The sequence below is a fragment of the Poromitra crassiceps genome (assembly GCF_964638095.1).
Source record: "Poromitra crassiceps genome assembly, chromosome: 8".
Lineage (NCBI taxonomy): Eukaryota > Metazoa > Chordata > Actinopteri > Beryciformes > Melamphaidae > Poromitra > Poromitra crassiceps.
Window position 1 is genome coordinate 31,591,786 of NC_139629.1, and position 20,469 is coordinate 31,612,254.

Genomic DNA, 20,469 nt, shown 5'->3' on the forward strand with positions numbered 1-20,469 from the left:
CCTGTAGGAGCGTCTGACCAAGCCGTAAGTACCACTGCCGGGAATTGAACCCGGGTCCCCACGGTGGTAGGCGAGTTTTGACCACTACACTACCCAGACATCCCCAGTTCACTACACTACCCAGACATCCCCAGTTCACTACACTACCCAGACATCCCCAGTTCACTACACTACCCAGACATCCCCAGTTCACTACACTACCCAGACATCCCCAGTTCACTACACTACCCAGACATCCCCAGTTCGGTAAAACATGACAAAACGTCCCTTGTTAAGTTAAACAGTCCAACCTGCCCACGCTGTTGATGATGGTCTCGCTCTCCGGAGGAGTGTTGTTGTCATGACAACGCTGAACGATAGAGGCCAGCACTGGACCAGAAATGACACTGCAGTACCCTTTAAAATAGATTGATGATGTTTTGGAAATGATATGTTGATGTGTAGCTGCTGGCTCACTGTGATCAGAGGGATCAGTGTGAGGTGGGAGCGGGTCATGAGGCAGCTCTCCTCGTGACTCTGTGAATGACGCAGCAGCAGCAACTCTATCCTTTGGCCATGAGGATTCTCTCTCTCTCTCCGAAGACTCTCTGCACCGTCATGTGGCTATTTTCCTCCTGGCACTGATTACAGTATGATGATGGCGAGGCGATATTAAATATTAGTCTGAGTAACGTAATATCAAAAGGGAATCCTTTCCCTCCTGCCCCTCTACCATTGGGACGGAGTACTCTCTCTCTCTCTCTCTCTCTCTCTCTCTCTCTCTCTCTCTCTCTCTCTCTCTCTCTCTCTCTCTCTCTCTCTCTCACCCTTGTCCTTCTCATTTTCCAAACACTTCCTCTTTCCCTTATCATTCTCTCCAGCCTCTATGTGCACATGTAAATATATATATATATATATATATATATATATATATATATATATATATATATATATATATACAGTATATATATATATATATATATATATATGTGTGTGTATATATATATATATATATATATATATATATATACAGTATATAGGCTATACATATTTGTTTATATTATATTTGTTTCATATTCATCCAAGCTCCTCTATCACCTGGCCTCCTCCCTCCCTCTCCCCTCACCTCCTCCCTCCCTCTCACCTGGCTCCTCCCTCCCTCTCACCTCGCCTCCTCCCTCCCTCTCACCTGGCTCCTCCCTCCCTCTCACCTGGCCCCTCCCTCCCTCGCCTCCTCCCTCCCTCTCACCTGGCCCCTCCCTCCCTCTCCCCTCGCCTCCTCCCTCCCTCTCACCTGGCCCCTCCCTCCCTCTCACCTCGCCTCCTCCCTCCCTCTCACCTGGCTCCTCCCTCCCTCTCACCTGGCCCCTCCCTCCCTCTCACCTGTCCCCTCCCTCCCTCTCACCTGGCCCCTCCCTCCCTCTCCCCTCGCCTCCTCCCTCCCTCTCACCTGGCTTGGAAAACCCGTCCGAAGGCTCCCTCACCGATGTCTCGGACGTATTGGATGTTATTACGGGGATACTCCAGGGCCAGCAGCTTGGAGTTGAGCAGCAGCGGGACACGCTGGTACATGGGGTTGGGGTGAAGTCGATCCAGCAGGAGCTCTGAAGGTAGAGCAGTCAGTGTGGGGGTCTCCATCGCTCTGGAGAAGGAAAGGACGAGTGAGGAGCGAAAGAAGAAGGGGGAGAGAGAAGACTGATTCATAGGGGACTCATCACCACAGGACATGAAGTTATTGTAATAATTGTAGATTGCCTGTTAAATCCTGGAAAAATCTGCCATGTCAGTAAATAGTAAGTTCCAGTACAAATTACCTGTGAGTTTTCAAAGAGTTTTCAAAGTCTGAGACTGAGGGCCTCCCCTCAGACAAGCCCCACAACCCCACCCGCTCGCTCAATTCATGGCTGTCTATGGACTTGTGATTATGTTAATTCATGGCTGTCTATGGACTTGTGATTATGTTAATTCATGGCTGTCTATGGACTTGTGATTATGTTAATTCATGGCTGTCTATGGACTTGTGATTATGTTAATTCATGGCTGTCTATGGACTTGTGATTATGTTAATTCATGGCTGTCTATGGACTTGTGATTATGTTAATTCATGGCTGTCTATGGACTTGTGATTATGTTAATTCATGGCTGTCTATGGACTTGTGATTATGTTATTTCATGGCTGTCTATGGACTTGTGATTATGTTATTTCATGGCTGTCTATGGACTTGTGATTATGTTATTTCATGGCTGTCTATGGACTTGTGATTATGTTAATTCATGGCTGTCTATGGACTTGTGATTATGTTATTTCATGGCTGTCTATGGACTTGTGATTATGTTAATTCATGGCTGTCTATGGACTTGTGATTATGTTAATTCATGCTGTCTATGGACTTGTGATTATGTTATTTCATGGCTGTCTATGGACTTGTGATTATGTTAATTCATGGCTGTCTATGGACTTGTGATTATGTTAATTCATGGCTGTCTATGGACTTGTGATTATGTTATTTCATGGCTGTCTATGGACTTGTGATTATGTTATTTCATGGCTGTCTATGGACTTGTGATTATGTTAATTCATGGCTGTCTATGGACTTGTGATTATGTTAATTCATGGCTGTCTATGGACTTGTGATTATGTTATTTCATGGCTGTCTATGGACTTGTGATTATGTTAATTCATGGCTGTCTATGGACTTGTGATTATGTTAATTCATGGCTGTCTATGGACTTGTGATTATGTTAATTCTTGGTTGTCTATGGACTTGTGATTATGTTAATTCATGGCTGTCTATGGACTTGTGATTATGTTAATTCATGGCTGTCTATGGACTTGTGATTATGTTAATTCATGGCTGTCTATGGACTTGTGATTATGTTAATTCTTGGTTGTCTATGGACTTGTGATTATGTTAATTCATGGCTGTCTATGGACTTGTGATTATGTTATGTTGAACCCATAGACACTCAACAATTGAGACAGATAGAGATAGATAGCCTGATATTCCTGTTCACACTAACTGGGTTTCCATCCACCTCTGGATATTCGCATTTACCCAAAATGCGAATATAAACTTGAATGGAAACACCAGAAATTTGAATAAAGGTCGAAATATCGCATAAATGTTTTTACGCTTGGAGGGGGTGGATTTATCAGCGTATCGACAGTAGGAAGATGCGAACTTTTGCAATGGAAACAGATTTTGCGAATTAACGATGACGTACCAGATGTGACTTCACTTCCGCTTCATGCTACTCCAGGGGGAAATGGTGGCGATTAGCGCCAGGCAGTCTGAATGAAATTGAATGTAACGTTCGCAATTCTATGTATTAAATTCTAAAAAACGACCCTCAACATTTGGGAAGGCTAAGCCACACAACTAGTTCGTTATAATCTAACATCATGCTTTGAAGGCGACTTTACGACGATGAGGACGGTGATCATCACCATCACCGGGTGATGACTCAATCAAAGCAGGTCTCCGCTGATAGAGAGTCAGGCACACAGGCACGTTACGCCTCCTCCTGACGAGAAGCGCCACCGACTGCTCAACCTGCCGACTCCCAAAACTCGCTAAACAAAACTGAATGGAAACATGCATAAATTCGCATTTTATTTTGCGGATTTTCACAAAATTCGCTTGAATTATGCGATACATTTGGATGGAAACCCAGTTAGTGTCTGAAGGCATTGATTTGTTCTTGAGTCTGGGAAAGAGGGAAACACAGTAACATTCCCCCAACTATATCTCTGAAATATCTCTTTAACCAAATCACACACATTAGGCTATTCTATATGTGATCTACTTTTGATAACTAATGTAAAGTGTTTTCACTTTCACTTTCACTTTCATTCACTGAGCCTCCCCTGAAACTGTTTGGAGGCCTCCTGGAGAGGGCGCACTTTGAAAACCTCTGACCTACGTGATTTTGCTGAAGACAGAGGTCCTCTCTCAATGCAAAATTCTCAATAATTTCATCTGTAATTTATTCTGAGCATGCATTTTTTTTCCTTCCTCTTCTTTGTCATAATTTTGATCTCCCTCTTGTCACGAAAAATGGAGGCAGTAGTGGTGGATTCCACAGCACTGACAGCACCACAGCACTGACAGCACCACAGCACTGACAGCACCACAGATGGTTTTGAATTAATTTGCGGTGCAAACTTCCCCGTTTGCTTTGTTAAAAAAAAAAGATAACAGGAAGTGACACATTATAAAATCTTGACTTGACTTGGGACACTGGCAGTTTCAGCTGATGTGGTTAGTGCAGGTTGGGTCAGATCTCTGTGTCACCTCTTCCTGCTCCTCCACTGCTTCCTGTGTCTGCGGCAGGCGAGGATGATGATGGTGAGGAAGCCGGCGGCGGCGGCGGCGCTGAGGAGGATGATGATGACGGACATGGAGTAGGCTGGAGACACGGCCACCACGGGGGGGAGGCGAGGGGGCTGCCGGGGGGATGCGGACGACGGCGACGGCTGCTGCACCACTGAAACACACAGAGACGCGTATTTATTGGTATAATTAGAAAGGTATGGGAAGGATCGCACCCCAATAGAAAATGCATTAAATCCTACATCAAATGCAGAGTGGAAAAACAAAGCAGAAATATGAGTCTAGCTTAGTTAGTCTATACTGCAGTGGTTCTCAACCCGGGGGAGATTCTTTTGGGGGGTCTGCCCAAAAATGAAAAAAAATAAAATAGATACAGTATATATTTTTCCATTATATCTCCCGTGCAAATGATATAGTGGAATCATTTAATCAATTTGAGTGAGATAGTGAAATGAGTGTGTGAATGCATCGTGGAGCCGGAAGTCATCTTGTGTGGCAGACTGACCGTAGCACTCAACAGGTGCAGCTAATTAACTACTATGCCTAACAGTCTCCAAACACGGTGGATGGTGGGGGTCGCGGACCCCAAACATACTTTTTCGGGGTCCCGGATCAAAAAGGTTGAGAACCACGTCTACTGCACCAGCCTCGTTGTCAGGCAACAAACAATTGAAAGTTGCAGGGTAACTTTTAAATGTACCAGGCAGCCAGTGGCCATGCAGACGACCAACAGGTGAATTCTCTGGTGAGACTAATAGAGACAGGGGAAGCCATGAGCTCAGGTGAACAAGGAAGCAAAGAACTGAAGTGTGTAAGTAGAGGCAGATACCTGTGTCTCTACACTGGAGCACAGAGTGAGTAGAGGCAGATACCTGTGTCTCTACACTGGGACACAGAGTAAGTAGAGGCAGATACCTGTGTCTCTACACTGGGACACAGAGTAAGTAGAGGCAGATACCTGTGTCACCACAATGGGACACAGAGTAAGTAGAGGCAGATACCTGTGTCTCTACACTGGGACACAGAGTAAGTAAAGGCAGATACCTGTGTCTCTACACTGGGACACAGAGTAAGTAGAGGCAGATCCCTGTGTCTCTACACTGGGACACAGAGTAAGTAGAGGCAGATACCTGTGTCTCTACACTGGGACACAGAGTAAGTAGAGGCAGATACCTGTGTCTCTACACTGGGACACAGAGTAAGTAGAGGCAGATACATGTGTCTCTACACTGGGACACAGAGTAAGTAGAGGCAGATACATGTGTCTCTACACTGGGACACAGAGTAAGTAGAGGCAGATACATGTGTCTCTACACTGGGACACAGAGTAAGTAGAGGCAGATACCTGTGTCTCTACACTGGGACACAGAGTAAGTAGAGGCAGATACCTGTGTCTCTACACTGGGACACAGAGTAAGTAGAGGCAGATACATGTGTCTCTACACTGGGACACAGAGTAAGTAGAGGCAGATACCTGTGTCTCTACACTGGGACACAGAGTAAGTAGAGGTAGATACATGTGTCTCTACACTGGGACACAGAGCAGCAGATACCTGTCTCTCCACACTGGGGCACAGAGCAGTACTCCCAGCGTATGTTGGGGTTGGAGGTGTAACACCAGGGCTTTTCGCTTGTTCCTCCTGGGTTCCTACAATGGTTCTCTGAGTTCCTCAGCTCTGGAACCACGTCCACAGACAGGCGGTGCTGGTGGGGAACCTATGGGACAAGACAGAAGCAACAATACTGTAAGAAGAACAACATAAAGGAGAACAGGGAGACAAAGACTTACAGGGGTGGCCAAACTACGGCCCATGGGTCAACTGTGGCCTGCTGGCTGTTTTTAAGTGGCCCACCATGAATTTTGCCTTTTTTAATTTATTTTTTATTTTTTTCAAAATTCAGACAATCCTCTGCCCGCGCTGCCCTCCACTGCACTGTCTATTTTAATAACATCATGTACATCCAATACTTAATAAAACATCACATTAGTCACATTATTTTATCATTTGAAAGGAAAATGAAAGCAAAAAAACTGCAAGTTTGATAAAGTAACTAATAACTGTTTACGTAACTTGGAAACTAAATTACTCGTAAAAAAGAAAACGCTGCTCACGACCACTAGACCTTCCAAGGGAGATGAAGGGAGGTGGTGATTTTGGAAGCCCTTCAAAGCCTCCTATATGCTTCATGAAGTGTATCTTCACACATGACTCCATAGTTCCATACACAGATTACAGATTCAAACCTGTGACCCCCACCCCCATTTCTGTTGCTCGCCCTCTGCTCTGGAGGGGGACAAGCAAAAAGAGATGTGGGGATCAGTGAAGTCTGACAGTCATATCAACCCATCTTCACTCCTCCCAACTAAGACCGCTTTGGCATCACTTTTTAATGCACTGGGTACTCCTTTTTTGTAGTTTGTTGTAGTTTGCAGGGTCGTCCACATGAAAGAGACACCACCATAAACAGGAAGCAGTGCGACATTGAAATAAAATGGTGGCAGACGGGCGCATACGTTTGCCTTCGATGCCGACGACCGGGGTTTGATTCCCAGCATTTTCAAAGTAGCCTACATTTCAATCGTAGGCACATTTACATTTGTAACGGTCATTTTTCTTATTTAACCAAACCAAACCATTTCTTTAACCTTAAGCAAGTTGTTTTAGTTGCCTAAACATAACCTGGAGCTCTATCAAGAGGCCCATGCCATATTCAGGTGTGTTTGTGTGTGTCGGTCCATGTAATTATCCAAACACCGTACGAACATATGAAGATCAGCATACAATTGGAATTGGTGAAGGATATACAGTAGATGGCCAGTTTTATATTGTTTGTTTGTTTGTTTGTTTCTGGATTGGACAAGACCCCTTACGCTTGCAAAGTGTCACCTTTTCAGTGAGTTTCTGACTTTGCCATAAAAAAAGTATTTCTAGATTAATTTAAAATACATTTATTTGAAGACTCCATGGCAACGGTGAATTGTAATAACCGGAGGCTGTAAAATTGTGTGTCCCCCATGTCTGATGCCTGTACCCCTGACTGCCAACTCAAATATCAAACATCTGGTATCTTCATGTCTCATGAGTTCTAGTCATCTAAAGAGCAATGGTCCAAAATATCCCAAGAGACATGAGGTTATGTGCTGAGGAGGTTTGGTTCATCTGCTGAATGTGTGTGAGCCTGCCGCTGGGAGGTTCAAGGTAAGGGTTGAGTTCCACATGTTCCAAACACACTCAGTAGGACCATACTGTAGGCTACCTAAGATTCATGGTCCTTATTGGCTTAGAGGAGTTATGAGAGGATGCGGGAATCCCAACTGTGTGGGTTCAAACCTGTAGCAAGTTGGTTTGTAATATACAGTATTGTTCCGTAAAAAGCTTGGCACAAAACGTCTGCTTCATGAAACAGAAGGTATTTTGATGAATATAAGGCAAGGCTTCCCGTATCATAGCATATAGGCTTTTATCCCATATCACATCTATAGGTTTTATCGGGGGAATAGTTGCACAGAGACCTATAAGCACGGCTGCACTGGGACTTTGATTTAGCGCTGATCTCACTACATGATCTCTTCATTGTCAGTATTGGGAGTAATAGTATTAAACTACGTTTTGCAGTAACTAGTAATCTAACTAATTGCTTTTACAAATTTAGTAACTCAATTACAATTACGGAAATTTAAATGGGCTAGTTACTAGTTACTTTAGGGCAGGAAGATAGCGGACAACTTCAGATGATTATCCGGTTTATGATCAGCCTGAGGCTATTCACCTTATGTAGCCCCGCCCACTTGACCCAGCTGTGTTATGACTTCCTGTTCAAAACCCAGTCTGTTTTACCTGCTCACTAGTACTGTACTGTCACAGGAAGTGTAAACACAATAGGAAGTAACTGGCTGACCCCTTTGCTGGAACATAAGGTGAATAGGGCCTATAGTATAGGGCAGTGATACTCAACTTTCAGCTCGGGGGCCACATACGGCCCCCGAAACGGTGCAGAGTGACCCCCTGACCATTTTCTTTCTAATTCACAATGAACTCTAACGCTAAATAAAGTTTGACTGAGCTCCAGCTAAATTGTCAAATATCACAGCCTGCTTGCCACCCAGCCAGGCACTCATGTACGTATTTAACTTAACCTGTATCCTGTGTGCACAAAGTCAACCTGTTTGGTTAATATTCTTTTTGTGAGAGATCCTTTATTGAATCTAGCTTTTGTTTATTGTTTTCATTGCCTCCAATACACTGGATATTGTGTCTGCATTTCCTTCTTATTATTGCTTTGATTATTGCTTGTTTACATTCTGCTTGGTAGTACTGGTTCAGATTTATGCTATGTGGGTTCATGGCAGAGTGTAAAAATCTTAAACATGTAAAATTGTCAGGCTAAATTCCAGTCAGTCCAGAAAAATGTATATGATTGTTTGTTTATTAACTAGCTCCTCCAGGGGCCTGTACTACGAATGTTGGATAAGAAGATCCAAGATCTGTCCCTTGATCTGGTTTGTCTAAACCAGATCAGCTCGATTGTAGTTAACTTGTACTACGAACGTCGATTGCCACTCGTTAACGCGAACCAGGTTTTTCTAATCTAGCTGACAGCTCGTGCACATGAAAATGCCCGTGCACTGGAGCTCGTGCCCGCAAAAGAGGCGTGGTTTTTAACAACTGCCAATCACAGTGCAATATGGACTGCTCCAACTCTGACAGCGCCAGACACGCCTATTTCCTCATTGAATGAAACCGCAAATACAAATCTGCGTTGGATATTATTACTGTTCCCGAATGACTGTCTAAAGTGACCACTTTTATCCACACCAGTAATTTCTTTGAAGAGCGGTTTCGTAGGCTATCTACAGCTCTCTATCTACAGTCTTTTGTGGAAGCAATGTGTAATCTATCTCAGTCCAAAATCCGTATATATAGACCATTTAGGCTCAATGAATAATAATGATCTCATGATGTGTTTAGTCGCACTGTGCGACTAAACACATCATGAGATCATTATTATTTGATTGAATAATTCCTATAGGCTAATCAATAAAAAAAAGAATGATAATAAAATAAAATAAATGCTTCTGAACTGAATCGACACGGTACGTGCGGGCATAGATTTCATTTATAAAAAATTGCCTATTTTGTGGTCACATATATAGGCTAGGCTATTGTCAGCAGAGTCGCATAATCTCCATATTTCATATAATGATGCTGGAAATATGAAGTTCAATCACATCATACAGGCCAAAAGCAACACAGTTGCAGCTGCAAAATGCAGAAGTAGCCTAGATATGAATCATCTTAATATGATTAAGATGATAATCATCATGATGATGATATGTGCAGGTGATCCCATATTAAATTGCTTAGATGTAGTAGGCTATTCTAGCATGTAGGCTATGAGGCCTCAGGGGCCTGTACTACAAAGCAAGATTAGTGGTTTAGCGAGGTAACTTCAGGTTTAACCCTGGTTTAGCCGTACTACAAAGCAAGTTAACTTCTTACCGACATATATTTCCATAGCAACTTATGCTTCACACTTAACCTGGTCCGCAGCAGGTTAAGTTGCAAGGATAAGATTAGACCTTAAATACACCGCCCACGAACCAATCGAATCAGCAGTTTGGAAAAATGGCCAACCCCTTTCTGGACGAGTTTCCCATCTAGGAAGGAGCACGAATTGTAATGTTGAATTAATCAAGGACGAATAATTTAATTAAGCCCTACTTACCACTTTGGAATATGTTTTTATATATTCATTTTAATGCTCTCAAGTAGCCTAGATACGTTGTTTGACCCCGCTGATCGATTGCAGCTGAATAGTGAGTGGAGAAATATCACTAAACCGGCATAAAAAGGTTACATAAACGTCTCCAAAGCGCACGGTGCCGTGTGCGCAACGCAGCTGAGACTGATGTTGGGTTGGAATTGAAATGGTCATAGCCTACATGCTAGAATAGCCTACTACATCTAAGCAATTTAATATGGGATCACCTGCACATATCATCATCATGATGATTATCATCTTAATCATATTAAGATGATTCATATCTAGGCTACTTCTGCATTTTGCAGCTGCAACTGTGTTGCTTTTGGCCTGTATGATGTGATTGAACTTCATATTTCCAGCATCATTATATGAAATATGGAGATTATGCGACTCTGCTGACAATAGCCTAGCCTATATATGTGACCACAAAATAGGCAATTTTTTATAAATGAAATCTATGCCCGCACGTACCGTGTCGATTCAGTTCAGAAGCATTTATTTTATTTTATTATCATTCTTTTTTTTATTGATTAGCCTATAGGAATTATTCAATCAAATAATAATGATCTCATGATGTGTTTAGTCGCACAGTGCGACTAAACACATCATGAGATCATTATTATTCATTGAGCCTAAATGGTCTATATATACGGATTTTGGACTGAGATAGATTACACATTGCTTCCACAAAAGACTGTAGATAGAGAGCTGTAGATAGCCTACGAAACCGCTCTTCAAAGAAATTACTGGTGTGGATAAAAGTGGTCACTTTAGACAGTCATTCGGGAACAGTAATAATATCCAACGCAGATTTGTATTTGCGGTTTCATTCAATGAGGAAATAGGCATGTCTGGCGCTGTCAGAGTTGGAGCAGTCCATATTGCACTGTGATTGGCAGTTGTTAAAAACCACGCCTCTTTTGCGGGCACGAGCTCCAGTGCACGGGCATTTTCATGTGCACGAGCTGTCAGCTAGATTAGAAAAACCTGGTTCGCGTTAACGAGTGGCAATCGACGTTCGTAGTACAAGTTAACTACAATCGAGCTGATCTGGTTTAGACAAACCAGATCAAGGGACAGATCCTGGATCTTCTTATCCAACATTCGTAGTACAGGCCCCAGGCCTCCTGTCATTTTGCAAAAGTGGCCACCAGGCAAAACAAGTTGAGTGTCCCTGGTATAGGGCCTATAGGCCTAAAGTTTTGGCACCCCTGCACTACACCATCTTATTCCCGAGAGTCTATTTTGAAAATGCAGTGAGAAGAAAATATAGATTTTTCTTTTTGAAATTGGGTCAGGAAAGTGTCTTGAGTGAAAGAAAAACTTGAGTACAGATACTTGGAACATTTGCAATCCAGGATTTTCATCTTATTTTACACTTGTAGTCATCGTCAGAAATCGGAAACCAAAGGCTCTTGACCTATTAATTTACCAAACAATCTCTAGACCTGTAAAATTCACAATAGATTTGGGAAATACTTTGAGACACATTGGTTAAAGTACATTTAGACTATCTCAGGTTGAATTGATTATTAGTGCACAGTAGAACATGACCTTGGTTTCAGCATGTTTCAGCATGTGGAAGTGGAGTGTGTGCAGAACATGAGATCTGCAGCACTCCTCAGTGGCTCTGAGGGTCATGTGTGGAACATTAGGGTTTCCTGTTCTTTTCCTACAGGACTCGTGTGCTCAGAATATTTTATATCCACTATAAAAAAAACTTTTGGTTAACATCAGCTCTCTAAGCTGAAAGGCTTTGTCCTCTGGTTTTATTAACTACTACAAAACAGATTAGGAACAGCTGCCCTTGCATGGCATGGTCAGGTGGATCCATTTGAAATCTATGACAAGTAATTTATTTCACCTATCAAAATCAGTCAAACATAAAAATAAAATAAAAAATAAAAACAATCTTGAAGGGGAGTTGTAGATAAAAGGGAACAGATTAGAACAGGGGTTCCCAACCTTTTTTTGCTCATGACCGATTTTGACGTCACAAAAATCTAGGGACCCTAGATATTCAAATTCCGGTACACCGTCGATAATATCATCAGTGACATCGTCAGTGATGTCACATGTATGCTTCTTTTTTCCCTCAGAATTCCAACTTTAATCAGAGAATTCTGACTTTAATCTAAAAATTCTGACTTTAATCTAAAAATTCTGACTTTATTTTCAGAATTCTGCCTTTATTCTCAGAATCCTGATTTAAAGTTACAATCTCAAACATTTTCATAAAAAAAGTCACTATCTGATAGTGAGCCCATTGACACTGTTTGGATCACACCTGCAATTACCACTCATTGCCATAGGTGTCACCCAAGAGAACAAAACTGAAATTTTAGAGATGATCACTTTCACTTTCACACAAACAAAACGCAAGTGACCCTAATCATCTTCAATAGTTTTAAATTGTGTGTGGTGTTCAAAATAAATAAAAAAATAATAATATAGAAATTTCAGGCGACCCTATTTGAATTTCAGGCGACCCCACTTAGGGTCGCGACCCTAAGGTTGGGAACCACTGGATTAGAAACAGATTCTGAACTGAGAAACCGAGGATTCGTTTTTAAGATAGGAACACCTTAAAGATGTATTCAAATGTTTGCATGTTGACAGCTAACGCATAATGGGCACTACACAGTCAACAAGTTGTGCAACACTTGCTGGAAACTAGAGCATACATTGTCAAGCAGTCGGACTGCGGTAGAGTTGGTAGAGGGGGCTTTCGGGCCTAAGCTTGTTGATGAGGCCGATGGCAGTTGGGAAGAAGCTTTTCTCATGGCAAAAGCTTCTGGTCTTGACAGACCTCAGAAGTGGAGTATTTCAAAGAGTTTGTGTCCGGGGTGAGAGGGGAACAACCTATATTAGCCTTTTTCACTTCCCACCCAACTCACACATTTTGTGTCTAAAAGGCAGGAAGTAACACAAGTGCAAGCAGAACATTAATGGGGGTTCCCAACTTCCAATCCATTTGGTGATCCTGTGCCGGGGCCCTCGTTAGTGTTTTGCTTGCATCCGTGTTACTTCCTGCATTTTAGACACACAATGGGTGAATTGGGTGTCAAGTCAAGTCAAGTTTATTTGTATAGCCCTAATTCACAAGCATGTCCCAGAGGGCTTCACAGAAAATATGTCTAGCTAATTCTAGCTGACACAACAGTAGCAAATTACAGTAGTAATGATAACACATTGAACAATTGATAGAGAAATAGAGAAAATATAGAAATATAGGATAGAATGGGTGCCATGCTTTAGGGTAGAATGGGTGCCATGCTTTAGAATAGTGGGGGAATAGTGGGGGAGGAGAAATCAGGAAAGGGAGGAGGTGGGGAGAGTGCAGGGGAGGGAGAGCAGGGGGAATGTGAGAGAGGAGAGAGCAGAAAAGAGATGAGGTGGGGAGGGAATGGGAAATGTTGGGGAGGAGAGAAGGTGGGCTGTGAAAAAGGCTAATTAGCAGTGGCAGTGGAACAACCTATTAGCCTTCAGTTCTTATCAATTTGTCAAAGTGTAACTTATCCCCAAAACACCTTTTTTCAGCTTTTAACCAATATATATGACTTTGGGGGTGGTGTGTGAAGAATTCTGGTCAAAATTTCCACATTTGAGACCAAACTGTTACCATTGTACCATTTGTATCATTTTCAGCAGCATAGGTTCCCTCTATGGGTTGAACACTGCTTTTTCTTGTGCCCTCAAATTAATGGGATATTTGGTACATCCACTCATGTGAAAAATTGTTTTTTTCCCCATTGATTATTACTGTAGTTCACGCAGTGCAAGCCCTTTAAGACCAGTGCATCTATGGGTAGTGCCTACTGTGGCTAATGTTAGCCGCTAGTTAGTTATGTTATATGGCAGTAAAATGCCACTGAATGACCAAATTGATATAACTTTTAACCATTTCTAGTAACACTGTTTCCATACGGATCACCAGCGTTAGTTTGTTGTTTATAACGTGGCTATATTCATAACGTTTATCTCGGATGCGTTATTTCGAATCCCACATAGGTTACGCCAAACCCCACATAGGTTATGCCTCGAATCCCACATACAGTAGGTTACGCTAAAACCCACATAGGTTACGCCTCGAATCCCACATAGGTTACGTTAAAACCACCACCGCAAAGCGTGTGGGTTTCAGGCCGAAACAGTCTTGAGCCACTATCGTCATCTTTAGAGCACAATATTCCTGGAATGCAAGTTTAACTAAACAGTTACATGTCCTCTGCATTCTACATAAAATTAAGATATTACGGGTTGGTTTATTTTGTATGTTACATACTTATTGGCCAAGATATGTAAGTTTATGGGGGAGGAATTCTGCCAGGTAAGGAGGGGAGTGTGGGCGGCCATCTTGCCTGCGGGGTTTTCGGATCGAATGGAGAGCCGTTTTGCAGGAAATCTGGGGGGGTCAGTCCCGCTTTAAGTTGTTTAGGGCAGAATCGTCGAAGTTGTCCTGCAATTGGTCAAAGAGTTTCATGATTGACAACAGACCAAAGCAAATCAGTGGCGGATAGCAGAGCATCCAGACCCTAATGAAGGATTCTTTGGAGCCGGATACCAGGCTATTATTGCATCAAAGATCGGAATATTAATTCGACGATTGCTTACTTGTGACCTTATTCGCATGCATATGCTGTATTTCTCTATTTCCACCCTCTCCTCTACGCACTTTGTTTCTCATATACATGGATTATGTCACATCATGAAGTCATGGATGAAAGTAAACACATGCCCCCCTGAACACGCAGAGGCACACACACACACACACACACACACACACACACACACACACACACACCCTTACACTCTAAAGTCAATTTTAAATGAAACTTTTGTTAAATGGCTTTTCTATAATGAGAATGATTCTGACCAGCATGGGTTTTCTGTTTCACATTCTCCACATTCTCACCAGCTGATGTCATTATTTCTCGTGGGTAACTTTGAGTCAACACTTTTAAATCCTGGCTCTCATACAAATCTGCCGGCACCTGGGAACTGTTAGTGGAGGTAGTGACATGTGAGTCTGACAATTTGAATTAATCTTTTGTAGTGAGTCGAGGGATCAGGGGAGGTTTAAAAATCGGTGTTTTATGGGTTGGATGTTTTATGTTGCCTTCTGGTCTATGATGATGTCACCACCACTAAAGATTTTCCATCTCCCAGGAATAAAAAATAAATGACATTTTGATATAAAATACAATACAATCATTTCTTTGGTCATTTTTCTGTCAGAAATTGTCCAATAATTGTATGGCAGTGAGAGTGAGAATGAACTGTAGGAGTGTTTTTTGCTTTGGTTTGTAAAAGAACTACACGGCGCCTAGTTGTGAGGGCGAGATGACGCAATCACAGTGCGTCCAACAGCATCTGATATTAGATTTGACACAGGTGCGGCTGGCTGGTTTGAGACACCAGGCAGATACAGTATCGTTTTTCAACCCCATGCAAATGCTCACACACTTTATATCGCTTTAGTATTGTTTGTTTTGAACTAAAGTCGCATTTTGTTGAACGTTTTTAAATCCACATCGTGCTTTTTATTTAGATGTATCAAGCCTTATTTTTGATAACTTAAAAGTCACATGCACTTCCACACTCATACAAACACACACACATGCATACACCCATCCACACACACATGCATACACCGATGGCGGCACGCAGGGTGCTGGCGCAACCATCATGAGCAATTTGGGGTTCAGTATCTTTCCAAAGGCCACTTCGACATGCAGACTGCAAGAGCTGGGGATCGAACCACCGACCTCTAGACCACCTGGTCTATACCTCCTGAGCTTTGGGTTTTCCTTATTTTCATTTTACTTCAAAGTTGCCATGAAGCTGATGATCATCCTCTCATTATGGGAAACCAACATGTGTGTGCATGAGACTGTGCTTGTGTTAGCTCTATGTTTGTATATATTTGTGTGCATGAGACTGTGCTTGTGTTAGCTCTACGTTTGTATATATTTGTGTGCATGAGTGCTTGTGTTAGCTCTATGTTTGTATATATTTGTGTGCATGATACTGTGCTTGTGTTAGCTCTATGTTTGTATATATTTGTGTGCATAAGACTGTGCTTGTGTTAGCTCTATGTTTGTATATATTTGTGTGCATGATACTGTGCTTGTGTTAGCTCTATGTTTGTATATATTTGTGTGCATGATACTGTGCTTGTGTTAGCTCTATGTTTGTATATATTTGTGTGCATGAGACTGTGCTTGTGTTAGCTCTATGTTTGTATATATTTGTGTGCATGATACTGTGCTTGTGTTAGCTCTACGTTTGTATATATTTGTGTGCATGATACTGTGCTTGTGTTAGCTCTATGTTTGTATATATTTGTGTGCATGAGACTGTGCTTGTGTTAGCTCTATGTTTGTATATATTTGTGTGCATGAGACTGTGCTTGTGTTAGCTCTACGTTTGTATATATTTGTGTGCATGAGACTGTGCTTGTGTTAGCTCTATGTTTGTATATATTTGTGTGCATGAGACTGTGCTTGTGTTAGCTCTATGTTTGTATATATTTGTGTGCATGAGTGCTTGTGTTAGCTCTACATTTGTATATATTTGTGTGCATGATACTGTGCTTGTGTTAGCTCTATGTTTGTATATATTTGTGTGCATGAGACTGTGCTTGTGCTAGCTCTATGTTTGTATATATTTGTGTGCATGAGACTGTGCTTGTGTTAGCTCTATGTTTGTATATATTTGTGTGCATGAGACTGTGCTTGTGTTAGCTCTATGTTTGTATATATTTGTGTGCATGATACTGTGCTTGTGTTAGCTCTACGTTTGTATATATTTGTGTGCATGATACTGTGCTTGTGTTAGCTCTATGTTTGTATATATTTGTGTGCATGAGACTGTGCTTGTGTTAGCTCTATGTTTGTATATATTTGTGTGCATGAGACTGTGCTTGTGTTAGCTCTATGTTTGTATATATTTGTGTGCATGATACTGTGCTTGTGTTAGCTCTACGTTTGTATATATTTGTGTGCATGATACTGTGCTTGTGTTAGCTCTATGTTTGTATATATTTGTGTGCATGAGACTGTGCTTGTGTTAGCTCTATGTTTGTATATATTTGTGTGCATGAGACTGTGCTTGTGTTAGCTCTACGTTTGTATATATTTGTGTGCATGAGACTGTGCTTGTGTTAGCTCTATGTTTGTATATATTTGTGTGCATGAGACTGTGCTTGTGTTAGCTCTATGTTTGTATATATTTGTGTGCATGAGACTGTGCTTGTGTTAGCTCTATGTTTGTATATATTTGCATACATGAGGCTGTGCTTGTGTTAGCTCTACGTTTGTATATATTTGTGTGCATGAGACTGTGCTTGTGTTAGCTCTATGTTTGTATATATTTGTGTGCATGAGACTGTGCTTGTGTTAGCTCTATGTTTGTATATATTTGTGTGCATGAGACTGTGCTTGTGTTAGCTCTATGTTTGTATATATTTGTGTGCATGAGACTGTGCTTGTGTTAGCTCTACGTTTGTATATATTTGTGTGCATGAGACTGTGCTTGTGTTAGCTCTATGTTTGTATATATTTGTGTGCATGAGACTGTGCTTGTGTTAGCTCTATGTTTGTATATATTTGTGTGCATGAGACTGTGCTTGTGTTAGCTCTATGTTTGTATATATTTGCATACATGAGGCTGTGCTTGTGTTAGCTCTACGTTTGTATATATTTGTGTGCATGAGACTGTGCTTGTGTTAGCTCTATGTTTGTATATATTTGTGTGCATGAGACTGTGCTTGTGTTAGCTCTATGTTTGTATATATTTGTGTGCATGAGACTGTGCTTGTGTTAGCTCTACGTTTGTATATATTTGTGTGCATGAGACTGTGCTTGTGTTAGCTCTATGTTTGTATATATTTGTGTGCATGAGACTGTGCTTGTGTTAGCTCTATGTTTGTATATATTTGTGTGCATGAGACTGTGCTTGTGTTAGCTCTATGTTTGTATATATTTGTGTGCATGAGACTGTGCTTGTGTTAGCTCTACGTTTGTATATATTTGTGTGCATGAGACTGTGCTTGTGTTAGCTCTATGTTTGTATATATTTGTGTGCATGAGACTGTGCTTGTGTTAGCTCTACGTTTGTATATATTTGTATGCATGAGACTGTGCTTGTGTTAGCTCTATGTTTGTATATATTTGTGTGCATGATACTGTGCTTGTGTTAGCTCTATGTTTGTATATATTTGTGTGCATGAGACTGTGCTTGTGTTAGCTCTATGTTTGTATATATTTGTGTGCATGAGACTGTGCTTGTGTTAGCTCTATGTTTGTATATATTTGTGTGCATGAGACTGTGCTTGTGTTAGCTCTACGTTTGTATATATTTGTGTGCATGAGACTGTGGTTGTGTTAGCTCTATGTTTGTATATATTTGTGTGCATGATACTGTGCTTGTGTTAGCTCTATGTTTGTATATATTTGTGTGCATGAGACTGTGGTTGTGTTAGCTCTACGTTTGTATATATTTGTGTGCATGAGACTGTGCTTGTGTTAGCTCTACGTGTGTATATATTTGTGTGCATGATACTGTGCTTGTGTTAGCTCTATGTTTGTATATATTTGTGTGCATGAGTGCTTGTGTTAGCTCTACGTTTGTAGATATTTGTGTGCATGAGACTGTGCTTGTGTTAGCTCTACATTTGTAGATATTTCTGTGCATGAGACTGTGCTTGTGTTAGCTCTACGTTTGTATATATTTGTGTGCATGAGACTGTGCTTGTGTTAGCTCTATGTTTGTATATATTTGTGTGCATGAGGCTATGCTTGTGTTAGCTCTATGTTTGTATATATTTGTGTGCATGATACTGTGCTTGTGTTAGCTCTACGTTTGTATTTGTGTGCATGAGACTGTGTTTGTGTTAGCTCTACGTTTGTATATATTTGTGTGCAGCATTGTTTGTGGTTTTCCGTGTGTGTGCATGAGGAAAAAACATGTATTTGTGAAATTAATGTGAAGCCTACATCACATCACAACATCACATGTGGAGTGAAGAGAAGAGAGAGAGAGAGAGAGAGAGAGAGAGAGAGAGAGAGAGAGAGAGAGAGAGAGAGAGAGAGAGAATCATAAGCCATTTCTTAACATGAAGTATGGATCATGTCCGGCTAGCCAGAGCAGGATATTTTCCGGTTTTACCACATGAGGAGTCTGTGTTTAGAAACAGCTGGAAATGGTCAGTATTCTCTCTGCCAGTGGGCGGGGGTGCGGTAGCATGTATCGATAACAAGAAATGTGATAGGAAACAGCTTTAGCGAATCTTTAACCAAACTCCATTCAAAAACATGCCGTTTTAACGGAGGGTCCTTTCCGACCATTATAACGAGGGGAGGCAATGTGCCAAAAATGAGCGCTTCGCCTTTGTTACATAAAGCCGCCCAGTCAAAATAGTGGTCGCACCGTCGTCAATCACTGTGGGTGATTTATTTTACAAGTGGCATTCAAGTCATATCTGACTAGTTTTCTAGGCAGTTTCCTTCCTTTTACTTGATGCTGCGTCCCTCCTCTGTGATGCACCGGACCTGCCTGCCTGCAATAGCTGAAGCGCGTTGGGATCCCTCTACCAAACAATTCAAGCCGTTTGCAGCCCTTGAGGAAACCGTGAGTTTGCTCGTTTAATTCGTTGATATATGCCCGAACGATTCATTAATTAATAAACTACGTGAATGTTAGCGGGTACTTTAGCCTATGTAGTAGGCTATCATGTTGCATTTTTAAACTGGCAGATGGGGGACAAAGAAACAATTCAATTTACTACTCGCCTAATTTGGCTCTCTTCCAAATAATCCAGCCACGTAACTACGTCCATTCATGAAAATAATGATCACTGGGACATTAATCTAAAGTGCCACCACCCGCCCACTCAGACATAACAGCTACATGATCAGGATCATGACCTGCCAGTGTTTAACAACAGCCGCTTTTGCTATAATGCGGATCCTATACTTGGGCTTGAGATGGATATGATACGGACTCGCGGGAGTGCGCGTAAGCCGGCTAATTGTTGTTTAACATGCAGGCCAACCGGCTAGCTGGTTATAATACGGATTCCACTGCATGTTAAGAAGTGGCTATATTTGTGAATCGTGTTTGAGAGAAAATGTTCTATGTATGTGTATGAGCGAGAGAGTGTGATGTGTTAGAGAGAGAGAGAGAGTGTGTTAGAGAGAGAGAGAGTGTGTGTTAGAGAGAGAGTGTGTGTGTTAGAGAGAGAGAGTGTGTGTTAGAGAGAGAGAGTGTGACATGTTAGAGAGAGAGAGTGTGATGTGTTAGAGAGAGAGAGAGACTGTGACGTGTTAGAGAGAGAGAGTGTGTGCTAGAGAGAGTGTGTTAGAGAGAGAGAGAGTGTGACATGTTA

At 41.7% G+C, this 20,469-nt stretch overlaps 1 protein-coding gene across 1 annotated transcript in view; it reads right to left on the reverse strand.

The window, feature by feature from the left end:
- Positions 1–20,469, reverse strand: part of musk (muscle, skeletal, receptor tyrosine kinase) — a gene marked incomplete at both ends in the record, with an annotated part of 99,122 nt that overhangs the window by 9,046 nt on the left and 69,607 nt on the right. Inside the window, 3 exons of the mRNA XM_083641165.1 lie at positions 1,430–1,621; positions 4,275–4,459; positions 5,853–6,029. Of these exons, the coding sequence (XP_083497291.1) occupies positions 1,430–1,621; positions 4,275–4,459; positions 5,853–6,029 (554 nt within the window). The remainder of the gene's footprint in view (positions 1–1,429; positions 1,622–4,274; positions 4,460–5,852; positions 6,030–20,469) is intronic.